General features: G+C 38.5%; 1 protein-coding gene across 2 annotated transcripts in view; it reads right to left on the bottom strand.

Moving 5' to 3' along the window:
- VAV3 (vav guanine nucleotide exchange factor 3) overlaps positions 1-25337 on the bottom strand; it is a 363312-nt gene that overhangs the window by 103695 nt on the left and 234280 nt on the right. For both annotated transcript variants that reach the window (XM_080800645.1, XM_080800646.1), the window contains exons 16-19: positions 22102-22203; positions 21698-21798; positions 9705-9730; positions 4324-4369 (exon numbers count right to left, since the gene is read on the bottom strand). In XM_080800645.1, the coding sequence (XP_080656771.1) occupies positions 4324-4369; positions 9705-9730; positions 21698-21798; positions 22102-22203 (275 nt within the window). The remainder of the gene's footprint in view (positions 1-4323; positions 4370-9704; positions 9731-21697; positions 21799-22101; positions 22204-25337) is intronic.

Here is a 25337-nt window from a genome sequence, read left to right as displayed (position 1 = left end):
AACCAAAAGTTACAATAAGCATATGAAAAGCAAGAGCTCCCAGAAAGAACTCTTTTATCATTTAACCATTATCTGTTCATTTACTATTCAAGGTTATCATGAATCACATGGGTAACTTAAGATCGGAAAGAAAATGAGATACCTAAATACTTGCCATCTACTCTACCTAATCTTTAGGCAGTACCACACAGAACAAGGGCCTGACTTTTTAAAAAGCTGGTGACTATGGACTTACATACAAGATGCTATGAATTGCACAAATTTAAGACAAAAACATGGGCTTGATCAAAAGAACACACGGCCTGGTATACAGATTTGCCGCAAGCAAACTAAAATAAATCTTGTGTATTTTATACGTAGAAGGAAATTTGTAAAGCTCAGTATTAAAATTTAATTGGCAACTTTGACCTTGAGGGCCACTTTAGGCGATAAATATTATACCAGTGCTCAGATTCTGAGATTTATGATCTCATGTTCTTGAAAAAGGCCTAGCACCTCCATGTTCCTGAAATAATTGATCTGTCTCTTATAAGTGTTATTTTCCTGAAACCAACATCTGTCTTAGGAAGAAAAGTACTAACTGATGAAAATACCCTGCTATATTTAAGATATCCAAAAGAGCTACCAGAATTTGCATCTAACACATTAGTATATTTATAAAAGTAGCTGAGATCATAAATTGATAAATAGCACACAATAGAAGACAAGAAAAAATAAACTGCAAAGACCTTTGTAAATATTTTCTGTAAAGATTAACCACAATTATTAATTAAGAGTGAATGGTTTTTGGGTTTGTTTTTGTTTTAAATGGGTTCCACACCCAGTATGGAGCTTGAACTCATGACCCGGAGACCAAGACCTGAGCTGAGATCAAGAGCCCAATGCTTAACTGACTGAGCTACCCGTGTGCCCCAAGAGTGAGTGTTTGAAATGTGCTAACAAGACAAGGTACAAACCTATAGCTTATGTTTTTCTTGGTTTGAACAGAACCCCACAATATGTTTTCAACTTGGGAGGTTTTCCTTTCTTTTGTTTCTTTAATGCAATCACAAACACTACTCTAGCTTTGATGAGGGAACAAAAGGCTGGCTGAGGACAAAGCAAAAGGCTGACACCTTGCAACCCCCCCCCTCCCACCACCACACACACACTCCTAGGTGGGACATAAGTGACATGCTTTAGGAATCTCCCAACTATCTTAATGTTAATACCTTGCTAGAGGGCAAAAGGACCTTGGCAATGGCAAGGCCTCCTCTTTAGCATATGAAAGTTCTATTGAAACCTCCCTTTCCCTCACCTTCCCCCAATCGCAGGGTACATAACCTGCCATCCCTCACAACCCCTGGCAGCAGCTCTTTCTGCCCATGGGTCCTGTCCCCCTGCTTTAATAAACCACCATTTTGCACCAAAGATGTCTTAAGAATTCTTTCTTGGTCATCGGCTCTGGACCTCACCCCACTGAACCTCACCTATATTCTAGAACTTCATCAGCTTCACCAAAAAACTCTCAGTCACCACTGTTGATTGCTTCTCTTCTTACACAGAAGATACACAAAATATTTTGGAAATCCACCAGAGAAGCAGGGAATAACTGCAAATCTGAAAACAACTATAATTATGAAACTTCTAGCTTCAATGGAAAATGAACATAAAATTCTGGGTCTGTCTACAAAGAAATAACTGGCAGATACTATTGATTCTTCTACACATGACTAAAGGTCCCACATTAAGCTCCATGCTCTACCATAAAGTAATAATCACAACAACGCCACCCTTCGCATTTACTGCATCCCTGGTGCTGTTGTGCTTTATACCTATGAATTCAAGCAATGTTCACGACGACTTTGTAAGGTAGGTACCACAATTAGTGTCCTTTAATGAGGAAACTACAGCAGAGAGATAGAAAGAAATTGCCACAGGTCAAAAGCAACTGAGAACTTACATTGGGTCCCCAGAGCCATGCTTCTTTCTCACCATTGGACTATTCAGCACTCCATGACTACATCGTTCCACTTTGTCAGGAAGAATTTAAAAAGCAAGAGCGCCAATGTGCACAGAAAAAGAATACGGCTATTCATTAATTCATTTAACAAGTACTTATTAGACACCTACTACCCCTAAAACTATGCATTAAGCTCCTTTCCAAAAAATGTTTACGGTTAACCAGGTTTTTTTTTTTCTACAGGCCACCCTGGACAGCAATCAGTGTATTAGCACTAGGAGATGTCAACTAAATTAGCTAGAAAAGATTAACAGAAGTACTAAGAGCAAATAATACCCCTTGGAAGCAGTTTGTCCTTGCTGAGGAAGCTTTGGTTTTGCTGATTTCTTATTTAAACCTCTTGGAATGAATGTAAAAAGTGTGAAAGTATGCTAAATGATAGTTACATCAGGACCAACTTAGTGCAGGGCAGTGATCAAGCAAGGGTTGACTTTGAACAAAAAAAGCTTTGCCAGTTACCAACTGAAAGAAGCAAAGATGCAAAAGACAACCAACTCTAAACACATAATTCAAGCCTAACATCAAAAGACACTGACAGGGAGAAACAGGTGTTAACCATGTTAACATCTACAAGAGGCAAGATCATCAACTATTTGTTTTTGCTTTTTGGTTGTTTTTTTCTAAAAATGTAGAGAAATGAGAAAATGCTCATATATAATTACCATACCTAAGGAAAACTATATGATATACAATATATGTGTGTGTGTAGCGTTGTGTGTGTGTGTATATGTATACACATTTTTCTCTTATAAACATAACATATAGGACCCATTCTTTTGTATTTGTAAGCTTATTCTTCATGAAGTTCTAAAATCTTTGGACAAATTAGGAATACCAGAACAGTGGAACCTATGCACAGCCATCAACTTGAGGATAAACTATCATATTACTGGTCAAAACCTTGTTATACTTACAATTTATGAATTCACTATAACTCTCTTTAAATAATCTAAGCGTTCCTAAAAATTCTGGCTATAAAGTAAACTGTTAATTGTCAAATGTGTTTCTACTGACACACCATAGAAACTCATTTCCTTGGAAGAAAATGGATTAAATGAAAATGCCCATAGAAGAAAGAGAAAATATTTTTAAAATAACATTTGTAAAGGTTAGATCATTTTCCGAAATAAAAATACTACAACTCACACAAAATAAGAAAAAAAAATATGTGGACATACATACAGTCCTACTAAATAGAACAGAAAAAGGCACTTCTAAGTATTATTGCAGAATCCTCTGCAAAGGGTATTGTGTTGGGAAAGTTCGAACTATTAACCAAAACCCCTATTTCTTTAATGGCCTCAATTTTGTTCTGTAGTTAGAAGATTTAGACTGATTTCAGGACATAAGTGAGGCAATTTCTAGCCAGAGGCAACAAAGCTCCTATAAATCTTTTCGAACAGCTCATAAACTGGCATGGCTACCATGGGTGTGGTTTCAGTTAAGAGCTATAATGCTTTGAAAGCTAAGCTTTACAACTAGGTGAACACTGTTTATGATGGGAAAACAAAACACGTAATCCAGATTATTTTCCAGCAAGGTTACTTCATGTCCCACCTGATGTATTAATCAAGTTCATATACTTGGAATCCTTTAGCTATGAATACCCTTTACCCACAATAATATGACCATATACATAACAAATCTTTGGTAATTAAACTGTGGAAGGCATTGTTTAATGGATGAAAAAATAATTAAACTAAAACAATGACAGGACAAACCTCACGATGTTAAATAGAAAACAACTGAATCCTCTCTGCAGACAAATAATTGGTCCCCGAGGAAGATACTTATTCACAAAGTCCTTAAATTCATTCTTGCATTATAAAATAGTACAGATAAAGGGTGGTAAAGAAAAGTATTTTCCCAAATGCAGAGGGTACCAAGATTATCTAGTTTATGAGCTCTGTCCATCCCCTTAGAAAAGCTAATTTTTATTTTTTTAAATTTTTTTTGAAAAGTTAATTTTTAAGTGCTGTCTCGGTTGATTTTCTTTCCATATCTGGGAGGGAGAAGGTGGAGGGCACTAGCTATGTTAGCATTAAGCCAGCACCCTGAGGCTGTTCAGTAAGAAAATAACCAGCTCAGTCAATTGTTCTTGAAAGAGTGTGGTACTGGTGTTACTCACCCTGTGAGCCTGGCCCAGAGAGCACAGTCAGGTAAATGATTTACACGTTAGACTGGCGCCTCCTGGTCACACAGTACATACCAAACTGCCAAGAACAAAGGCAAACAATCTGTCTGATTTCTACAACAATTCCCATAACTTTCATAACCGCTTAACTGAAGTCATGATTATAAATATGCAATCAGAAACACACCTGGATCCACCTGTCTGGGGCTTCTTCGGAGGCCATTGGTCCGTTTCTGTGCAGAAAAGTAAAACAAAGCAAAACAAAGATTTCACATTATTAAATTGTATTAGTACATAGTACTTTGGAAGGCCAATTAATGTTGCACTTTTTCCATTTAAAAGTATGACTAAATCTGATCAAAACATGTGGTTCTACAGTTTTTATAATTTAACCTTTTTGCTTCTCTAACAAGTCCTCCACTTGAACATCTGTATTTGATGTTGTTGATATTACGCCGTAGAAGAGAAACATCTTTTCATTTGCCATCTCTGGATATGACGACTGAAAAAAAAATTTTTTTTGAAAGTTGTAATGATGACAGGAATTATGAGAACGGAGCCCAAGTAGCTATTCTTGGTTGGAAAAATGCTCCCAGCAAAGACATGTAAACTCCAAAACTCTAACTCAGCTATTTCTGAGGCCTGAGAGGTCAGAGACTGGAGAACTTCAAAACACAGAAATGAAGCTCTGACTTTAACACACACTCAACCAAGAATGATGTTTTAATTATGGTCACTTGTATCTCAGTACTTGAAGAAACAAAACGGGCATGCAGCTTGTGAACCATGAAAGTGGATTCTTATCGCAGAAAAGAAAGCCGTAAGAAAAATTATGCACTACATAAATTATAAATAAGATGTAAAACAGAAGAAATTTTCAATGTTTGAAAATGCATGGCTATGTATTCAATTTCACATGGAATTAAATTCATTTCCACCTAATAACTCTAGTAATCTCACTCATTAATAAGGACTTGATTATCACTTTTTATTATATAACTGGATGAAATGCTGAGTCTATAACTATCATATAATTTAGATTTTCACAAAAGCAATTTTCTCCCTATGTGTGTTGGGGTTTGCGCCTGTGTGTGGAGGAGACTTGGTTTCATTCAGAGTACGTGGGGCTTTGTTAAGCACACATTAGCCATGGATTTTTCTTACGATTCTCCCTGCTGTTTTCATTCACAAGTTAAATGGGTGAAATAGGGTCTTACAGCCTTCTTAATGGCCTTGAAGCCCATCAGGCAGATGTTCAGGATTCTCAAGGTTAAAGCAAACTGGAGAAATTTTTAAAAAGTTTGTTTTTAACCCAACTACTTTCAAAATGGATTTGTAAAAACTGAGCATGACTATTAGAATCAGCACTGAATCTGTGTTGAGCAAGATGGATAGCCATACTGGAAAAACTAATATAATGTTATAAGTAAGAAGAAAATGTCACTCTGGGCTTCTTGGTAGCCAAGGCACAAAGAGGGGAAGCCTGAGAGTCAAAGATCTATCGCTGATAATTTGGAAGAAAGCTGCTTTCAGAAAAAATCTCTTTTCTATCTGAAATGGTAGAACATTCTTTAGAGCCCTCTCTATAAAGGACAATGAACACAACAGACAATATTTTCAACAGGAAAATATATAATGATGGATATCAGGTTGTTATTTACTTCCTACATATCCCTTCACCTTCTTAATGTACAGTAGAAGCTGTCTTTCTATGCTCTTATACCTTCTACTATCAAAATGCTTAGAGGCAAGAAAGGAATTCAACCTTTGGGTTCTATTCCTGGAATCCCTGAATTAATAGCATTTAAAAATTCTAGATTTAAGGCATGCCTGGGTGGCTCATGGTTAAGCAGCTACCTTTGGCTGAGGTCATGATCCCAGGGTCCTGAGATCAAATCCCACATCGGGTTCCTTGCTCAGCAGGGAGCCTGCTTCTCTCTCTGCTTGCGGCTCCTGCTGCTTGTGTTCTCTCTCTCTCTCTGACAAATAAATAAATAAAATCTTTAAAAATAAATAAAAATTATAGACTTAAAATGTGAAAAAGAGCCCTTAAGTTGAAGACCAATGCTCTACCACCCTGAAGTTAGGACTAAAATAGAGAATAATTTGCAATAACACAGATGGACCTAGAGAGTACAATACTAACTGAAAAAAGTCAGAGAAAGACCAATACCATATGACTTCACTCATATGTGGAATTTAAAAAGCCAAAAATGAAGAAAGACAAAAGAGAAAACAAACAAAAAACGGACTCTTAACTACGGAGAACAGAGTGGTAGTTTCCAGAGGGGAGGAGGGTGAGGTGAGTGAAATAGGTGATGGATATTCAAGAGTACACTTGTCACTGTATTGTACACCTGAAACTAATATCATAGTATCTGAAAAAAATAGAGAACATGGTATAATCATTAGGAATATGGATTCTAGAATCAGACTGCCAGAGTTCAAATTCAGACCTTGTCACTTGGCACCTGCTATTTGATTCTGAACAAGTTAGTTAATATCTCTGTGTCTCAGTTTTCTCGCCTATAAAATGGGGATAATAATAGCACCACTTCATAGCATTTGTGGTGAGAATTAAATGAATAATGTGAAATCACTGGAACAGTTCATGCCACACAGTAAGGATTCCTAAGTGACAGCTTATCATCATCATCATCATCATCATCATCATTATTAACTTCATGGCATTTTGACTGTTTAAATACACACAAATTACAAGTGATTTTTCTAAGTTGTTGCCCTACTGCTTGTGTTTTAGGTTTTTCCTCCTAAAACCAGTGACCCTGAAAACAAACTTCTCTACAGGAAGAGTATGCAGTGGAATTAAGATTTGCTGCATTGAAAAAAAATGTTTTCAGCTAGTTAGACCAAATGCCTTGGGAGATTTAGTATACTTCAAAAACACCTAAAAATTTATCTTAATATTGTAAGAAATTCAGAAAATTTTAGCAGAGCATATTTAAACAATTTTAAAATGCTAATTTCCATTGTCATTCTGTCATTTTCTACCCAACACAGTCCCTTCCCCCACCCACATTCTCAAAAGCCTGGAAAAAGCCCCATGAGATCAGGAGAATTGATCTTCAGAACCTTCTCAATATTCTTTGATCAACCTAGAAGGGGCAGGGGAGGGGAAAACCAACCATCCTAATTTTACAAGCATGTGAGTTATTTCTTGCTTCATTACCTTTACCCTGTCTTTCTCTAAAAGAACTACTTTCATCACCCAAGAATCTCTTCTTGCCTTTTGGGAGAAATTAAATTCTCCGTTGATTTTACCAACAAAATAAGCAAAGGTTCATTTGCTATGGAGCTGGCTTTCATTCCTCTATCTGTTTTAAAGGTAGAAAAACCTTTAAGGAATGGATTTAGAGTACATATGTGTTAAATGGATACTTCTAATGGATACATATGAAAATCTTACTTTCTACAGCTAGAGGTAGATTCTGAAGGTCCACTCCAGAGTGGGACGTGGGATGAACATCCCAGGTGTTGTCATGAAGGCCTACAGATGTTGTGGCTACTGAAAACTGACCTATTTCCCTTGAGAATGAAGTGTAAAATTAAAAATAGAAAAGTCACAATCATAGCTATCGAAAGGGGAACAGAATAGGACTACAAACTGGTATACAAACTGGAGAGAAAGAAGGTCTTCATGAGAGGAGGAGAAATGCAGCTCACAGAGCACATTATTTCTGGGAAGACTCCCGAGCATCATAAAGCATCTGCCTCAGAGAGGTAAACGGCTTTCCACACAGTCTTGGTGGGGAGGTATAAGGCGACAGATGCTTCTTAATGTTCTTTTGTTACACTTCTCCTTAAACCAAGCTAAGATTTCCAAATAGGTTGGCCAGTAACTATAATTACACATCCAAAATAAAGATTATTAGCAGAATCACACATTAAAGGAAAAATTGCACTTATTGTATTCAAAAGTTAAGCAAGTCACTAAACCACTGATGCTACAGTAAAAAAATAAAGTCAATGTGAAAATTAATTCACTTCATAATAGGCTTCCATGTAATTTTTTAAGAGGATAAAATGCCTGGAGAGAATTATTTAGTATCATATGAAAATTATTAACCACTTCTTATTAGCACACTTTCTATAAATATACTCACTTCACCTCACTTAAATAAAATCAAGTGAAATCATCCTGTTTGGGAAAAAAAAATATTTTTTTGTAAAGTAGCAAACTTCAGAGCTCTAAAAGGAATTCGATCTCCATAATCTAAGAATAGCATGAGGATAAGAGAAAGGAAGCTGCTCTACAAGACTTTCACAGGCAGCGTCCTTATAGTCCTCATGAAAAACTTCACCGGTCAACTAAACACTGAAAGAAATTTCACATTAATTTATTTTAGCCCTAGAAGAACTTCTGTGAACTATTCCTTGATCTAGATTCTAGACTTTAAAATATAGTTAACTGAGACACTGAAGGGGTACATATGAGCCCCCTCACATCACTCTCAATATCCCACGTGCAAATTACACACTTATGCAAAAGAGAAGCAGAAACAATTACTTCTTATTTGATGTCTTACTGTACTTTTCATTATTTTTACCAATGGCATAAATGCCAGCATATTAAAAAATATTCCACCACTCTTAATGATATATTATTATTATCTGTTAAAATAAATTTGTATAGAATTTTTCTGTCATTCTTCTACTCTGAAATTCTCAAGTTACTATAGTTTTGGTTTCTACAAGTAATCATATGCATTTTATATTTTAATTTTCTCTGTGATAAGGTCACAGAGAAATTTGGAGGTTATGAAAAATTTGCTACTTTTGGTTAAAGGCCAAGGCAATGGTCTAGAACCTGTCATATTTTTCATTCTTTCATATTTTTTAAAAAATAGCTTATCCTGAGAGGTGAGAAGGATCACACAGTTCTAAGCCATTAGACCTGAGACTGTGTTAAACCAAAAGAAAATGTTATCAGCTCTTGCTTTGATCAATAAGACATGACACAAATCATGTTTGTGCTCAAAACAGAAAACTACTAGAAATATGAATCCATATCCTTAGACGAACAATGTTAGAACTTTTCAGGACTAGCAAATGTTGGGCAGCAATGCAATGTTTCATGACAGGGACAGGTCTACCAATTCCCTGGGATGAGGGCTACCTTCCTTCCATAAGAGCAGTATCAAAGATTTTCATTCCAATGAATGCAGATGCGTTAAGTTTTATAAACTCCAGGGGTTTGTGGAATTCTGCAGAAAACTAGAGAAAAGTATCCCCATATCGGTACCACACACTGTTACAACATTTGAAATTTACCTGAGTAAGTACTAAGATTCTGAAAGGCTCCATTTCACACATATTCTTAAATATTCACATTTTTCCTCTACCTAAGATCTTCAGGCGGTGACTGATTGAAAATTCCTCTGATTTAACCTGTGCATTTCATTCACAAGCACTTGGTTGCTCACTCTAGTTCTGTTTCTATCCATTTTAAGAAGCACATTTCACATTCTAAAAGCTCAAGCCTGCTTAAGTTAGCCGACAACCTGTAATGCAAAAGTTATATAATAAAAATGTAAGGGTTAATCTTACCTCCGGTGGTTTGAGCGTCCCTGGTTCTGAAACAAATGTAAAAATTGGCATTGTCAGTGTAAGGTTATTTTGTTTGGTTAGCAACCTTAGGTTGTTCTCTGCAGCTTGGTAAAACACTGCTGCTTTGTTTCCCTAACTGATACTTGTAATATATTTCCAGGGTCCCTCAGGCTGGGCTAGTAATTGTTTTGCAACCCAGGTTCTCTTGCCTTATTGGCTTGTCAGGAAAGTGACTCATAGTTCTAAATGACTTCTAGGTTATGCTTAACTTTTTCAATTGTTGATTAGGCAATGTCAATCCAACCACATAAAGCTCCTTAAAACAGAGGCTTGCACTGAATTTACATGCATGAAAGAAAGCTAGGTGGGAACCTGTCTTTCAACACACCTAGTTTTAAGAATCCAGACACTCTAAGTTACAAAGGTATTTCACCAACTATAACAGTTGCAAATTTAACACTCCACAATACTGCACATGGATTTTTTTTTTTCATTAAGTGGCTATAACTCTTATTTTTTATTTGGGGGGAAATACAGTTTGCTTCAAAGAGGGAAATAAAGAACTGACAGAATTTGATTCCAATGATAATTTTCCTTTCAGCCTTAGTTTCCCTACCTGTAAATAGAAACAACAATCTCTTCATTACATTTAGTTCTTAAAAATGATGAGCAGTTATAAAGGGCCCTGAGATCTGCAGGTGACTACAGCGGCAGAAAGGTAAAGGGTCACTGATAGGAAAGGCGCCCACTGTGCACGGACACCTGGCGGCTGATGCTTTCCTTCCCCATTCCCAGGAGCACCTGTTCACGTTATCGCTTTGCCAGGCTGTGAAGGAAAACACCTCATCATTTCGAGCCTATGCCTATAGTTTTTCCGTCTAAAATGACCCTCTAAAGAAGGATCGGAGAACAGAAGAAATTGAGGGAAACATCAGGAAAGAACAGGCAGGCTGAAACAAGAGCTCTGTAAGCTGTTCCCATAAGACATCCAAGAAGCCCCACAAGCAGAGTTCAAGGGGAAAATTCCAACCAGAACACAGGACAAGCTGCCACAGACTGCGTTACACAGGAAGCTGCCTGGGGCATGGAACAGAAGGTTGTTTTGCTTTGTTTTGTTTTATAAAGCACTACTCCTGATTAATGAAAATGTAAGACATGTGACCAAAAAGTCACCTTTCTGGAGAAAAGTTAAGACTGCATTCCTCTGCCAACTTCAAATACCTTCACCCTGACTTTCACATGACTGCTTTCTCTGAAGGCATCTTTGCCAGGTCTGAAGTTGGCCTTTCCAAAGGAGTATTCCTGGGCAGAAAGCTATTTCACTTCTTTCTTTCCTCGTTTAGAAATATGCAATGTTTCAGAAGAAAGACTGCCTAAGAGGATCGGGTTGGGGAGAGGGTCTGTATAAGTACCATTCAGCTGGATGCTATGTCCAGACTTCGAACCCCAGTTAAGTGAGCTGAGGTTCCTAACAGAGCAGGTGTGATACCTGTTTCATTGGTTTGACCAGGAAGACCTATATTCTAGAATAGCCCTAAACTACTTTTTTTCTCCTACCGGTGGATTAGAGAAAGAGTCAGAACTAAGAATCATAAACTGCAAGAAGCTCCAAATGGGAGAAGAGGTTAAGTTTTCCAGCCAAGGAGACTGAGGGAAGCCTGGACTATTTCTAGATGTTCTCTAAAGTGGAAAAACCTTAGGTCTTTTGGGTTCAGTATTCATAAATGAGTATGCAACCTAATTTCAATTTAAAAACTGTAATTTTTTTCTGACTCTTTGCATAGAAGATTTTTTATGTCCTTATGAGTAGGTCTTTTACAGTATGCTTTAAATGTTTCATATTTTTGTACGAACCCTATGATCACCCTTGTGGCAGCAGGGGAAACACCATGCTCTGCAATGTTCATCTGGTTGCTTCCCTGGGAAGTTCCTGGGGAAAAGATGGTATCTTAGACACTTGCATCTCTTTACCCAGAAAATAAGATCTAGGAACAGAAGACACTCACTGACAGGCTCTTCCTATCCTGTTGCATAGGGTTCAAGTGCAAGTTAGCTGGGTCTCTGCAGGAGTGAGCACCTATTACAGAAACAAGAGAGTGAGAAGTCCCAGCAAGGCTCGCATGGGACTAGTACAAAGCCAGAAGCAATCTAGACTGGGCTCACCACCTTACTCAATCTCCCTCTTTCAATTACCCACTTCCTGTTGGCTCTAGCTTTCTCTCTTTAATGTCTCATCAAGCAAACCAGCTTTCCTCAAAATTCTGACTAGATGTACTACGAACTGCTCCACACAAAGCCTCTTTAGTGTAACCCAAGTAGGAAAAATGGAAAAAGAGCTTTGTGCTAGATGCAACTCCAACTCTAAGGACACGAGTCTTACTTGGGGCTTACCTTTCCACGTCACCACTTTCCGTCCTCATGGCCACCAGGTCTACCTTTTACCCTGTCATCCAGGAAAGAGGCCCATGGACTTTGCCTGGAGAAGTGCACACTCTGATATTCTCAGGCTGGGCATAGCACATGAGCAGTGGTTCTTGAAAGTCTCAGCTTTTGTTTACTTCTATCACATGGCAGGGTTCTGTAAATTTTCTAAGAATAGGGCAAAACCCAAAGGACTGGAAATAACTCTTAGAACCAATTCTTATCCAGACTCCTTTAGTTATTACTTTTTATGTGCTCTAGTGGGCACAGCATTGAACTGTCTGCCTCCTTTACAAAGAGAATCTAAATTCTGATAACCATATTAATGCAACAGATTTTTAACTTATACTAAAATAACAGTGACAAGAGAAAGGAAGACCCAACTACCCACACCACTTCATACGTTTTCAAAGTAAAAGCTTATACTGGCTAGAAAAATTGAATAAGAGTCTCTTTCAATGAAATATTCTACAGAAAAGCTGCTCTAATTTTGAAGTCTCCAACACTGCCTCAACCTCCTCCTGACATGGACCCAAAACTACTGCATGACAGGAACTTGGTCCTTAAAAGGCACTTTGGGTGTCACAGTTCTGCATCAAGACTAAGATAACAAGGGCTGATGACCATCAAATCTATTTTAGCTGAATTCTGACCCAACAGAAAGGTTGTTGCTTGAGATCTGATGAAAAAGTCTTTCTTTCTCTCTCTCTCTCTCTCTCTTTTTCTCCTGGGAACTTCCTTAGGAGAGTAATTCAATTCTTCAAGTTTCCAAAAGTTTTTAATCCTCAACTTGTCTTTATCCTGCAGCCTATTCTCAGACTCCTATTGATCAAACTATAAAATGTTCTTACCCTTTCAAGAGCCTTTCTAGATGGTGACTCACAGGCCCTCAAGGGGTTTATACGTTGCGTTCTTTCATCAAGTCCCAACTGGTTTGAAGTAATTCAGAGAAGGGGTGTTACTGAGGTGTTCAGAGGCTTTGCAGAACTCCATCTTTAATGCCAGCACAGGGTTCAATGTGCATATTTGTGTAAAAGAAATGTTTTTCACTGAGGCTTTAGAGTCACTTAATACAATTCATTTGTTTAAACAAAAAATTCAGTCCTATTATATTTGTTTTGCCAATACAAGTGGCTCTCAGTGCATACATGATTGCACAGTTTGCTTTGTCCCTTATCTGAAGTTCTATTTGTTAAAACTAAACAAATCAATGTCCAGTAAGACTGTTTGTCTCAAAAGGGGCCACAGAAAAGTAATAACCAATATAGCTTTTGAAGGTGCCTTGTCATCATGGCTAATGTGATATTTTTGTAAAACATTAAAAGACAGTTGCACTGATTAAATTTTGAACTTATACAAATGTTGTGTTCACCAACTGGATCTACAGCAATCTTATTTTGAATAAAAAAAAAAAGATACTTGGAAAGAGGCTTTGATTTCGAGTCTTCTCAGTAGCTCTAACAGAAATAAAACCGCATAATATTTTCCAGTTCACTTTAATAATCATCAATATATCATTAAACTTATCTAAATAGTTAAGTGGAAGGAATAATAACTCCCCTTGAGTATGAAATTTTCTCAGTAAGTTAAAAAAGAGGACTAATTTATGGGAAAGGCTTTAAGTAATATGAAGTAGAACCAAAGTCATTTTGTCGTTACGAAATCAATGATCAAGCCTCAGTTGGTGTAAAAGTAATCTGATAAAATACCTAGCGGTACAAGACTGAAATAAAATTATATACTAAAAGCTTATCTCTTTTGATAAAATACTGCAATATTATTTATAAAGGAGCTATTTCTGATGCCAATTTGGGGTGCAGGTTCTAGGTAGCAATCCTGCCGGTTTAAACCGATAGGATACCGAGGCAACTCGCTTCCAATTAGGAACGGCTATGGCAGCAGCAGGAGCAGCAGCTGGCCTAGATAAAAGAGCGATTAAACAGAGACTCAAACGGGGACCTGCTTCGGTTAAATATTAGAGCAGCTGAGGCTTGCATTCCTACTAAAGGAAAAGATGCATTAAACCAAAGTTGTCTGCTCCAGCAATATTTGCCTTCCAGTGCTACTTTCTTTGTTTAAACCAAAGCATGCAAAGCAAGTGATATTGCTCAATGTCAGGGTAAGAAGGGAACCAACAGGGTTTTAGCAGGGGAAAACACAAATGTCCCCGTAAGATTGCAGTTTCAGATTAGACCTTCACAGTGGTGTGCTGTGAGAAAGCAATACCTCTCTAGAATTACATGAGCTTTGCAGTGACTTGTTGAGAGAGGCTTATATAATGGAGTTCATACCTATTCATTATTAAGGTTGGAAAGTTTTGGCAGCATACTTCAGAGCCCATGTACGTGCTGATCATTGAGGTTGCCATGGTGAACGTGGAGGAGTCAACTCAAGTTCAGTGAAAATTAGAGAGTGAAATGGCCCGCTCTTTATATCCATGCAAATTCTAAAGTGTTAAGACATAAACTAATCATCCAACCTTCAAATTTGTTTCCAAGTTGCATAGTTTGTCTTATAAATATAAAAAAAAAAACTTAAAGCACCTTTTCTTCATACTTCAAATGCAGTTGAGTTAATAATCTGTCATAGTCAAATATTAATATGAATGAATTACTTCCTTCATTCACAAATGCACTGCATTTTGCCAAGTAATTATTATTTTGAGGATGAATGAAGACTAGGTAAATTTAAGGGAGATAGAGCATGAAATATAAAAGGTTTCTAAATTCAGGGAAGACAACATCCACAGGCTTAACTTCCACAAGAAGAAATGCCCAAGAGCTATTTCACATGCTTACTGGTTGGTATCTAACCACATCCAGCACTATTAAAGATGGTGTTTGGCTAAGATATACCTACTTTGGGAAAATGGAGTAATGACTTGAGGTTAAGTACCCTGACTTTGGATAAGGGATGAATACAAAAGATGAAAAACACATTCCCTACAGTGAAGGAGCATATAGTGCCCTAGAGGCAATGAAGAGTGGCAGAGACAGTCATGCCCACCAAACACTTCATGTACCCCACTACATTGCCCACCTCCCCCTTGTAATTAAGTTGAGGCCATTTAAGTAGTTTTAACCAATACACTGTGATTTAAAAAAAAAAAAAAAAAAAAAAAAAAAAGCACTATCACTTTAGTCTAGGGGTTTTAAGAACAGCTACCCAGGAAGACATGTGTTGATTCTACAGCATCAGAAGATCCAAGAACCTGCTTGGATCCCTAAGCCATTACTTAGAAGGAAGCTCCCTTGGAGGGCCATGGAACCCACAGCAAATAGTGCATGTATGAAAAATAAATGTTTATGAATTAAAGCCAATGGGATCTGGAGGCTTTTAGGGGTGTTTTCATTACCCAACATTGGCAAATATATAAAATCTACACAAAAACTAATTAGCGAACCATTTAAGTCACATGACTGTTGGGTGGCCAAGGTGAGGCAAAGTGATTGGCAAAGAGCTTGGAGAGGAAGTAAAGGAAGAGTAGATTTTGGAACTGTCAGGAGAAAAGGGAGACTATTTCAAGGAGAAGAAATAGTAGGAGCCAAGCAAGAATTCTAAAAATGGAACTGACTGGATCAGGGAGTATACTTCCCCAGAAACTGGGGTATTTTTGTCACCAGGCATTCTGTGAGCTAGTTCTCTTTCTTGGTACTTCATAACCTAACCTAGGTTTCCCTGTCAAAAGCCTGATGGTTGATGCTCAGGGCATGAGAATTCCCTTACATAAGTACCAGAAAGGAATGCAAAGGGTCTGCCAAGTCTTCCATCTTTCATTCTTAAAGTACCAGCCAAGGATTTAGATAAGGTTTTTATTTCACTTATCCTACATCCAGTTGGACTCTGGTCTCTACAAGGGCAGAATCAAAACCTGTCCAATCTCCCACAGCCTCCTGCTTTTGGTTCTAATACTACAGTGATCCTCAGAGCTCAGAAACCCTGGTGCTACACTTCTACTCATTAATCTATCCATCTGTTTGTCAGTCTGTCCACTCACTTATCCATCTACCAGGGTTTCCCAGAGGTCAGAGCATCAGTTAAATATGGTTCTGATCAGTGAGAGGCTCCAGTGCAACTGAAGTTTGGGCATTATGCTATAAGGAATGGAGCAGTAGAATGACACAATCAGAATTGATTTTAATAAAGATCATGTTGGAAATCATATAGAAAGAGTATAATTAACAGCAAGAGTTAAGAGTAGTTGTCCAAACAAGTGACACTGAGTTTTTGTTTTTGTTTTTTTTTTTAAATCTATAACAGTATCATATCAGTGGATTCTAGAGAGACTTAGGAGGAGAAGAAAGAACAAATGGTAAGTGAATGAAGATGAGAGAAGTAGGTAAACCAAGGCTGACACCTAGGTTCAGGTGAGTGTATGGACGTTGGACCTTTAAGACAAGGAGTAGGAGGAGAAAGTTTGTGTTAGTGACTAATGAGGTTGGTTTGAAATTTGAAGTCACTGCAGAGCACCTGGGAAGGGATATGTAAGAAGAATACAGACATTTTGAATCCAAAGTTCAGGAGAAAAGCCTTACGTGGAACTGGTGACTTATCTACCTGGGTGTGGGTTATAGCTAATGCCAGGGAATCGGATATCCAAAGGATGGTATGGGGGATGTTACAGGATGTGAAGGAGTGTGTCAAGGAGAATGGTTAACAGTGCCAAATAAAAGAGAAAGGTCAAGTTAGGTGAGGTCTGGAATGTGATGACCAGCACATTTGGCAGTTAGAAGGTAGAATGGAAGGTTCTATCACCTTCATTTAGCCCCTGGGTTACTGTGTCATTTTGTTCAACTAGTCCCTTTTCTCTGCCTGGACCAACATTGAGTGAAAATGGCATGCTCCACTTTCTGGAACTGCCTCTACCCCAACTACCCAATGTTTATAATGTAACCATTTCTACTAGACACAGCTTTCTGGACCACAAGCAGATAGACTCCCAACTCACTCTGAGCTGATCACTATCTCTCTTCGCTTCCTGGTAATATAGTTAGACTGTAACAAGCAAAAGAGTTACAGAGCTCTGTAAAGTTGAGGTCAATCTCAAGTCATCTATTGATATTAAATCAATACTATTCACTTATTTAAAATTAGCTGTTTAAATTTAGCTGATCCCACCCTCCAAGTCAAGTTCTCCTGAAATGATGTCACGCTCTCCTCCAGAAAGAACTCTATCCAAGTGACATATGTCTCCAGCCCTTGAGACATCTTGCCCGTCCTCCTGCCCTCCTCCCCTACATCCATACTTCCCCCAGTGTCAAATCAGTCATGAAAATTATACTCTCAACTAGTGCAAGCAGTTCGTGCTGTATCCAGCTCCTAAATTGTGGAAAACTTCAGCCAATGTTGGTTCTGTGCTGGCTGGGAAATACCCATAAGGCCTAGCTTGCCCATGTTATCTAAACTCTGCCTGTTCTACCACACTTGTATCAGACCCATCAAGTTCAAACTCACACTCTACCCATGCTTACTATCCACTGCAGCACAGGAAGGGGGGAGTTCAAAGACAGGATGTCATAACTTCTAACTTTTAGAGGGTATCTGTTTGGGAGTGTTTGTTTTGTTTTGTTTTAGGAAAATCCATCACTGGAAAACGAACGAACACTTAATCCAATTCCTTTAAAGGAGTTAAAAAAAAAAAAAAAAAAAGGAGAAGAGGAAAAATCCATCCAACCCCTACCAGCCTGTTCCCAGGGCCCAACACCCTGGAAGGCCACCCTTACCAGGTCCCTGTGTCCCGGTAGACAGCAATGGTGCCCACTGCCTCTGTTTGAATATTTAAAAAACACACTCTAATTTGAGTCCCCACATTGTATTACAAGGGGCCTTTGGGGGGAAATTCCAGGAGCCAACTGGATTGAAACAAAAGGAACAGAAAGAATGCAAAATGGAATTTTCCAGAACTGTGGGAGACCCGATAGGTGCGGTCATAGATGCTGGGCTCCCCAGGTCTTACCCGTGAGTGGATGGATGAAAGGAGCAGATGTGTACACCCAGTACCCCCAGCTGCTGACAGCTATAACAGACTCCTCTTCACTCAGGATAAGCAAGGCCTTTTACTCTGAAGGGCTGCCCAGCAAATCCTCATCTGGAGGCAAAAGAGGGAAGCCTCCTAATAGGTTCTTACCACTTCATACCACCAATTAACAGACTGAGCATTCAATGCCATCAGTCTCTTAAAATCTTGGGCAGGAAAGGACAGAAAGAAAGTGAGACACAGATGTATAAAACGGGAGAATGGAGGACAACATTGGATGCAAGGCAGAAAATCAAGAGAGCAAGAGAATTATGTTTAAAACTCCAAGAAGTAAATTTAGCCAGAGACTTAAAAATTTTTTTTCCTACTTTATAGTGAATTCTATAACAGAGTTTAGAGAATTATACTACCTTTTAATAAATGATATCTGTGGGGTGCCTGGGTGGCTCAGTGGGTTAAAGCTTCTCTTCAGCTCAGGTCATGATCTCAGGGTCCTGGGACTGAGCCCCGTATCAGGGAGCCTGCTTCCCCACACCCCTCTCTGCCTGCCTCTCTGCCTACTTGTGATCTCTCTCTCTCTAATAAATAAATAAATCTTTTAAAAAAATGATATCTGTATAACTAAGCATTATCTATAACCTGCAGGGCATAATGGCCTCATTTTCTTACTTTTATAACTCAGCTTCCTCATCTTAAAATAAGAGATCCTAGAACTGAAGGTGCCTTAATCTTCCAGCTCTGAGACACTTGATGGGGAAAAATGCAGGCATAGTCCCAGGGAGGCCTGAATTTCTCACAGCGCTTCAAAGCATTGAAACCTAAACATATTTGGTAGTTACTAACTTAATTGAATTTAGGAGTATTTTTGCATAAAAAAATGTAGAAACTCTCTTTCTCAGAGAAAACAGCTGAGCAGAACTCAGGGGTTCAGAACAAGATCAGGAGTTGGACTGCCTGGATTTGCATCTTTGCTCTATTGATCAAGCAACTAAGGCCAGTTACTTATTTCTCCATGCCTTAGTTTCTCATATGTAAGACAAGAATAGCAGTAATTCCAACTTTAAAAGATTCATACAGGACTAAGTGAGTTGACAGCAGTGATATACTTAGAACAGGATCTGGCACTTTGTATTTATTTTAAAAGAATATAAACTTAAAGACTAGGTGCCTTTATTATCCTGCTTTTAGAAGGGAAAAAATTAAGAATTACAAAGGTTAAGTAACTGGTTTCAAAGTCACCCAGTGCATAAGCATTGAGAGGGATTCAAACCAGACCAAGACTCCAGACCTTGTGGACTTTCCTGCCATCACACACAGTATCCCAGCCCAGAGTTACTCACAGAAGGCCAGGGGATACTGGAATAATGACTTAGACAGGGAATGCATTTTTTTAAAAAGATTTTATTTTTATTTATTTATTTATTTTTATTTGACAGAGATCACAAGTAGACAAAGAAGTAGGCAGAGAGAGAGGAGGAAGCAGGCCCCCCCCCCCCGCTGAGCAGAGAGTCCGATGTGGGGCTCGATCCCAAGACCCTGGGATCATGACCTGAGTCGAAGGCAGAGGCTTTAACCCACTGAGCCACCCAGGCGCCCCTGCATTTTTTTTTTTTTTTAATCTGCTTGACCAGGAATTCTCAACTGTTTCCTATTGATTTTTTTCCAAGTAAAATTTAAAAATGTAGTCCTTTAGCATCATTCACTTATATCACTTCAAAGTTCGGTGCTCACTATTTCTTCTATCCATGCTCGCTCCACATCATAAAAGCACAGCAAAAATACAGATTAAACCCATGCCTTTAAAAAAACAAAAACAAAACAAAAAACTCCAAAAAATAGAAACAAACCTCTCATCATAACATCCTGGATGGAAACACTGAATTTTTATTGTACACAGACACTGTACTAAGCATCAACATTGCTTCATTTGATCCCCATGATAATCCTCTAATTTCCTTTTTATAGAAGAATACACAAAACCTCAGAATGCTTAAGTAACACTCCCAAGCTTGCATAGCTAGCAAAGGGCAGGAGGAGATTTTCCACCATTTCTGCTTGACTCTCAACTACTCTCCTGCACTCTTTCAGTAGAAGGCAAGATCCATGCCAACTATGAGATCACTTCCCATTCCTCACAGACTGAAACTCCTAAAAAAGGGCTTGTGGGGGGGGGGTGCTTTATAAAAACACATTAGCCTACCACCATCACCAAACATGTTAATTGTGCTCAAAGAGATTAAAGGATAGAACAAATAAAGACAGAACAACAAAAATTTAAGTGATAAGATGTACCAGGTGGACAACGGAAGAATAATAATAGCATATAACATTTCTATTTTACAACTTTGTCAACTCTATCTGACCTTCAGAAACCTTAGTGGGTGCTGATCTTGTCTCCTTGTCTTAGCAGACTTGAAGTCAATTGCATGAACACTGACTCGCATCAGAAAATGGGAAGCATTGCCCTGAGGACTGAATGAGTTCGTGCAGGACAGGCCTGGCAGACAGCCCAGTGCAGGTGCTCAACCAACGCGGGATGCTTCTCCTTGCAGCTACCCATGTCTGGTATAGAGAGCTCATGGCTCATGGGAATCTTAAAAACCATCCACCGGAGGAGCAGAGTAAGAGGAATGAGCTGTGATCCCAGTCCTCTAATGGGATTAACAACTTTTCTACAACTGCCCATTTTCTGAACTCAGCTCTGAAATGAGCTATTATTCTGTTTCACTCTTCTTCATATTATCCAAAATAATTCAATGTCCACCTTTTCCTTTGGGAAAATCAAAGGTTGACATGGCTACCTTTTGAACTCAAGCTGTTAAAGATCTCTTTCTTCTGTTCAAAAAGTTTTACTGATTTTGAAAGGTCTTATTGATAAAACACAAGAGAAACTCAGGGGAAAAGGACAAAGAGAAAGAAGAAGAAAGAGAAAGTATAAAGAGGCCAGAAAAGAAAGAGAAAGAAGAGAGCCCAAGAGGAGCAGAGAGAGGCAAAAGGCTATTGAATGCATAATTGCCAACAGTCTTAGCAACTGGCTCACGTAACAGTCATGGAGCATTATTTTTAAAAACCAAGGGGAAAATATTTACATAAAATCCAAAGGATATATGCTCTCTGTTAAATGCTGCAAAATGACAATGTATTCAATTCATTAATTCATGAATTAGTCTGTGTGATGTTTACTTCTGGTATCATTACCATTTCTGAGCTGAATATTTAAGAGAACAAGGGAGAAATTTAAGGACTAAAGAAAGAAGTGAAAAAAAAAAATTTGGGGGGGGGGTTTGTTTTTGTTTCTCCATTTGTGTGCTTTGGCTGTATTTGTACAGCATTAGTGAGACTCAGGGGCCAGGTTGAATGAAATGGGTGGCCCGAAATCTTCCAAGGCCCCCCACCCCCAAAGGGCTTCTGCCTCCCAGGTACGTATAAAAGTCACAGGAATTTAAAACATTTCTTTAATTGTCCTTATAAATGATAGTTTCAAAAGCAGATCTGTCACCATAAACACATATTAAGAGTAAATTAGGTCTTAATGATGTTTATCAAGTTTTATATCCTAATTAAAAGGAGAATCACAACAATAAACATGACTTACCAGCAGAATTAACTCTGCCACAATTGTCTACTCTTCCCAAGCATTCTTTGTGTGCTCTTGCGCCACACTTAAAACATAAATAGCCTTGATAAAATGTTCCTCTGAAAGGTAAAATTAGAGAGTGATATGTTAAAAGGTGCTAAATGCTGCCTCTATGAAACCATGAGCACAAAAAAGAAAACAAAGGAACACAGCTTGGCAAAATCTTCTCAGCAGGAGAGAGGGTCTCCTGGGGTTCAGAAGGAAGCATCCAGGTAGGAGGCTGAGGAAAGATCTGTTGGCTCAAAACTGTCAAGGCCATTTCCCCACTTCAGAACATTTTGGCTGGGATATTAGAAAAGTCTGAGACACTGAGTAATTATAGCAGCTCTTTTAAAGTGAAAACCAGGACCAAGCAAGCTTACCTCAGGAGCATCTGGCAGACTTTGCAGGATGTAACCCGATTGAAGGTGTGCATCTTGAACTCATGGAAATTGGAGTCTGCGTAGTCTGGCCTTATGTTCGATCTATAAAAAGGAAAAAAAAAAGTAACTTCCTAAAGAAAGTTTCACAACAAAATAGCAGTCTAGTCCTCTAAAACCTAAATTCATCAACATTACATGGGGTAGAGATATGATTCAAGCAAAAAGGCTATTAAATATGCAATGTTTTCTAAGCCAAAAGTAGGCTTTGCATTGAAATATGCACCAAAATCTCGTTGCGTGCAAAGCAGCAACATGTAAGGATTTAAGCAAACTAATCCTCCTCAGAATGGAGGGTTCCCAGAGAACTCTACAGAATGGCCACAGAGGTCAACCTGCCAGGACAAACACAAAAACCTGCTGGATATTCATGCTGTGTGATAGCTTCCCCAGCCACATCACTGAAATATAAACTAAATAGAGAGGGCGGGCAGGAGGGGAAAAGGGTGCTTCAACCCCATAGAAGCCATCTCTAAATAGGTATGTGTATGATGTAATCATCTGTAAAAGTGAATAAAGTAATTTTGTAAAAAGTTTTGAAACAAAACATCAGTCTGATTATCAAAAACTCCCTCCTTAATAATTTGCCTTCCTTGTAATCCAAATAAAAATCAACAAAACTGTGTTTTAGATTTTATTTTTTATTTATTTATTTGACAGAGAGATCACAAGTAGGCAGAGAGGCAGGCAGGGGTCAGGGGGTGGGGAGCAGACTCCCCACTGAGCAGAGAGCCTGAGATGGGGCTCTATCCCAGGACCCTGAGATCATGACCTGAGCTGAAGGCAGAGGCTTAACCCACTGAGCCACCCAGGCACCCTAGATTTTATTTTTATTAACTACATATGCAAAAGAATCTATGAAGCATACCAGAAACTACCATAACAGATGTAAGATTTAAAAAAAAAAAAAAAATGACACAACCAAAGTAACTTTGTGCCAATGCTGGGATGACCACATGATGTTCGTTACTCTGCTTAACCTTCACACCAATGCTAATGACTCAGCACTAATGATATCAGTAATTTACAAACAAGGAAACTGAGGCTAATACTAAAGTGAGGGAAATGGCAGAGCCGGGCCCTCCAACCCAGGTTCGTTCTCTTTGTTCCCGAAGCTTCTGTGCAAAGAGGAATTCAACAATATTCACCTTAATATAATTAGATTGTTGGAAACAGTCAATTAGCCATTTTCAGAGAAGTTTTTTTTTTTAATAGTAATCACAAATTTATCTGTGTCACAGAAGAAAGCAGAAAAATTAGAAAAGGACTAAAAAACAGATCTAAATCCGAGGTATATCAGGAAATCTAAGATGATGCTCTCTGACACGTTACAAGCAATTTGAGAGTGTGTGCGAAAAGTCTGAGACACTGATGAGCTAGGATTTCTCCCCTTTTATAGAATACAGCAACTCTCAACCACACGGAGCCTTGGTGTAATGAAGCATAGCGCAGGCGGGCGACCAGGCATCAATCTCTGAGGGACCAGGAGAAGTGTTATGAAAAAACATGCGCAAAGGCAATTGGAGTAGCAGGCAGTGATGCAGAAGTGTCAGAGAGGTCAGCCTTCCAATCCATCTGCTGAATATGAGCGTGCTAAAAATGAAATCAAATATTAGTGCCATCTGGGATTTCTCGGCTCCATGCTTCTGGTGACCTCACTTTTTAGGAAAATGTTCTTCTGCATGCTGAAAACCATGGCCATTTCCATCGTGGTATTTTTGTGTTCCTGATTAAAAGTTATAGCACTTCATGAATAGACAAGTAGAGAAAAGATAAGGTTCTAAAAGAAAAACTCTCTTCACGAGAATCTTGAGTCCATAAAGCCATGCACTGAAAGAGCATCAAACCCCATTTCCTGAGCCAGGAAGGCCTGTTGCTCATTTTTCTCTGAACACCAAGGTGAGAGAGTCACACATGGATTGTCAAGTAACAGCTTATAGAGTCCTGGGAACGTGAAGAATTCATGGCACTGTAGAGGAAAAGTAGGTCTTCTTTAGAAATGTAAATGGATCCCAAACAAGTAAGAATTTAACTAATTTTATAAGCTTGCCTGTGGCAGAGGTGGAACACCGGCCGTCAGTCACTTTCACAGCCGACTAGGAATAAGCTGAGTTTTTGGAAGACAAAAAGCTGGGAGGAGAATCACACTAAGGAGTTTAAGAAAAAAAAAAAAAAAAAGACAAGAAAGAAAAACAATCCTGAAAATATTGTTAATAGTAGTTGCCATAAGTGAAATGAGACTCAAAATGGTAGGGAGGAGCTACTGGAATGTAAGATGAAAGAACGAACAAACAAACTATAACTGTGTATTATTTTCTAAATTTAAAATTAAACACTAAAGAGTAAGAGTTAACTCTGTGACCCAGGAACTGCTACTGAGGAACTATAGAATACAAAAGTATAGCTGAGGGCAGGAATCTGAAATTAGACCACCTGGGCTTAAATGCTAACTTGTAAGTCACTAACAGCATGACCCTGGGCCAGTTAGTAAGTATGACAGGAATACTCACAAAATCAATCCATAAACCAAGATAACGTAAGTAAAGCGCTTAGGACTTTGCCTGGCCCAGAGTTAGTGTTTCAATAAGCACTGGCTACCATTTACAAGCTGCTGATTCCAAATCCACAAAATAATGATGTAATCAGAACAGTGTCTTATGCGTTTTAAGAATCCCTTCCTAGTCTTGGGACCTAGTCCCCAGAGGATTCCCATTCTTCTGAGAATTTCACGCAGGAAGGCTATTATATATATTATATTTCTGGTCCTTTGGACCAGAAATCCACAGATGCATGATAAGAAACAGGGTTGCCCAAGAGAATACATGTATGCAAAAGTCCAGGGAATTAGATGAAATCATATCAAGTGCCAAATGAAGAGAGGTATCAGCACACACGAACTACAGCCTGTGGGGAGGCAAAAACCGAAGACAGTAAGTTGGTTGGATGGGAAGAGTTGGAAAGGTAGATTGGAGCAGAAAAGTATGGAGAACTATTAGAGTTACAGGTGGGTAACACAAGAACAAAAATGACAAAAATGACCAAAAGTGGCATTTACTGAACACTTGTAATGCACCAGGCACATTAACAGGCTCTTCATATATTTTTTCACATTTACTTCTCACAAGAAACCTAGAAGCCAGAGTCACTCATTCATATTAAGTACCTACCATAAACACAGA

The sequence above is a fragment of the Martes martes genome, assembly GCF_963455335.1.
Source record: "Martes martes genome assembly, chromosome: 4".
Taxonomy (NCBI): domain Eukaryota; kingdom Metazoa; phylum Chordata; class Mammalia; order Carnivora; family Mustelidae; genus Martes; species Martes martes.
The sequence above is the reverse complement of the archived record's forward strand: the minus strand, read 5'-3'. Positions and strand labels throughout refer to the sequence as shown.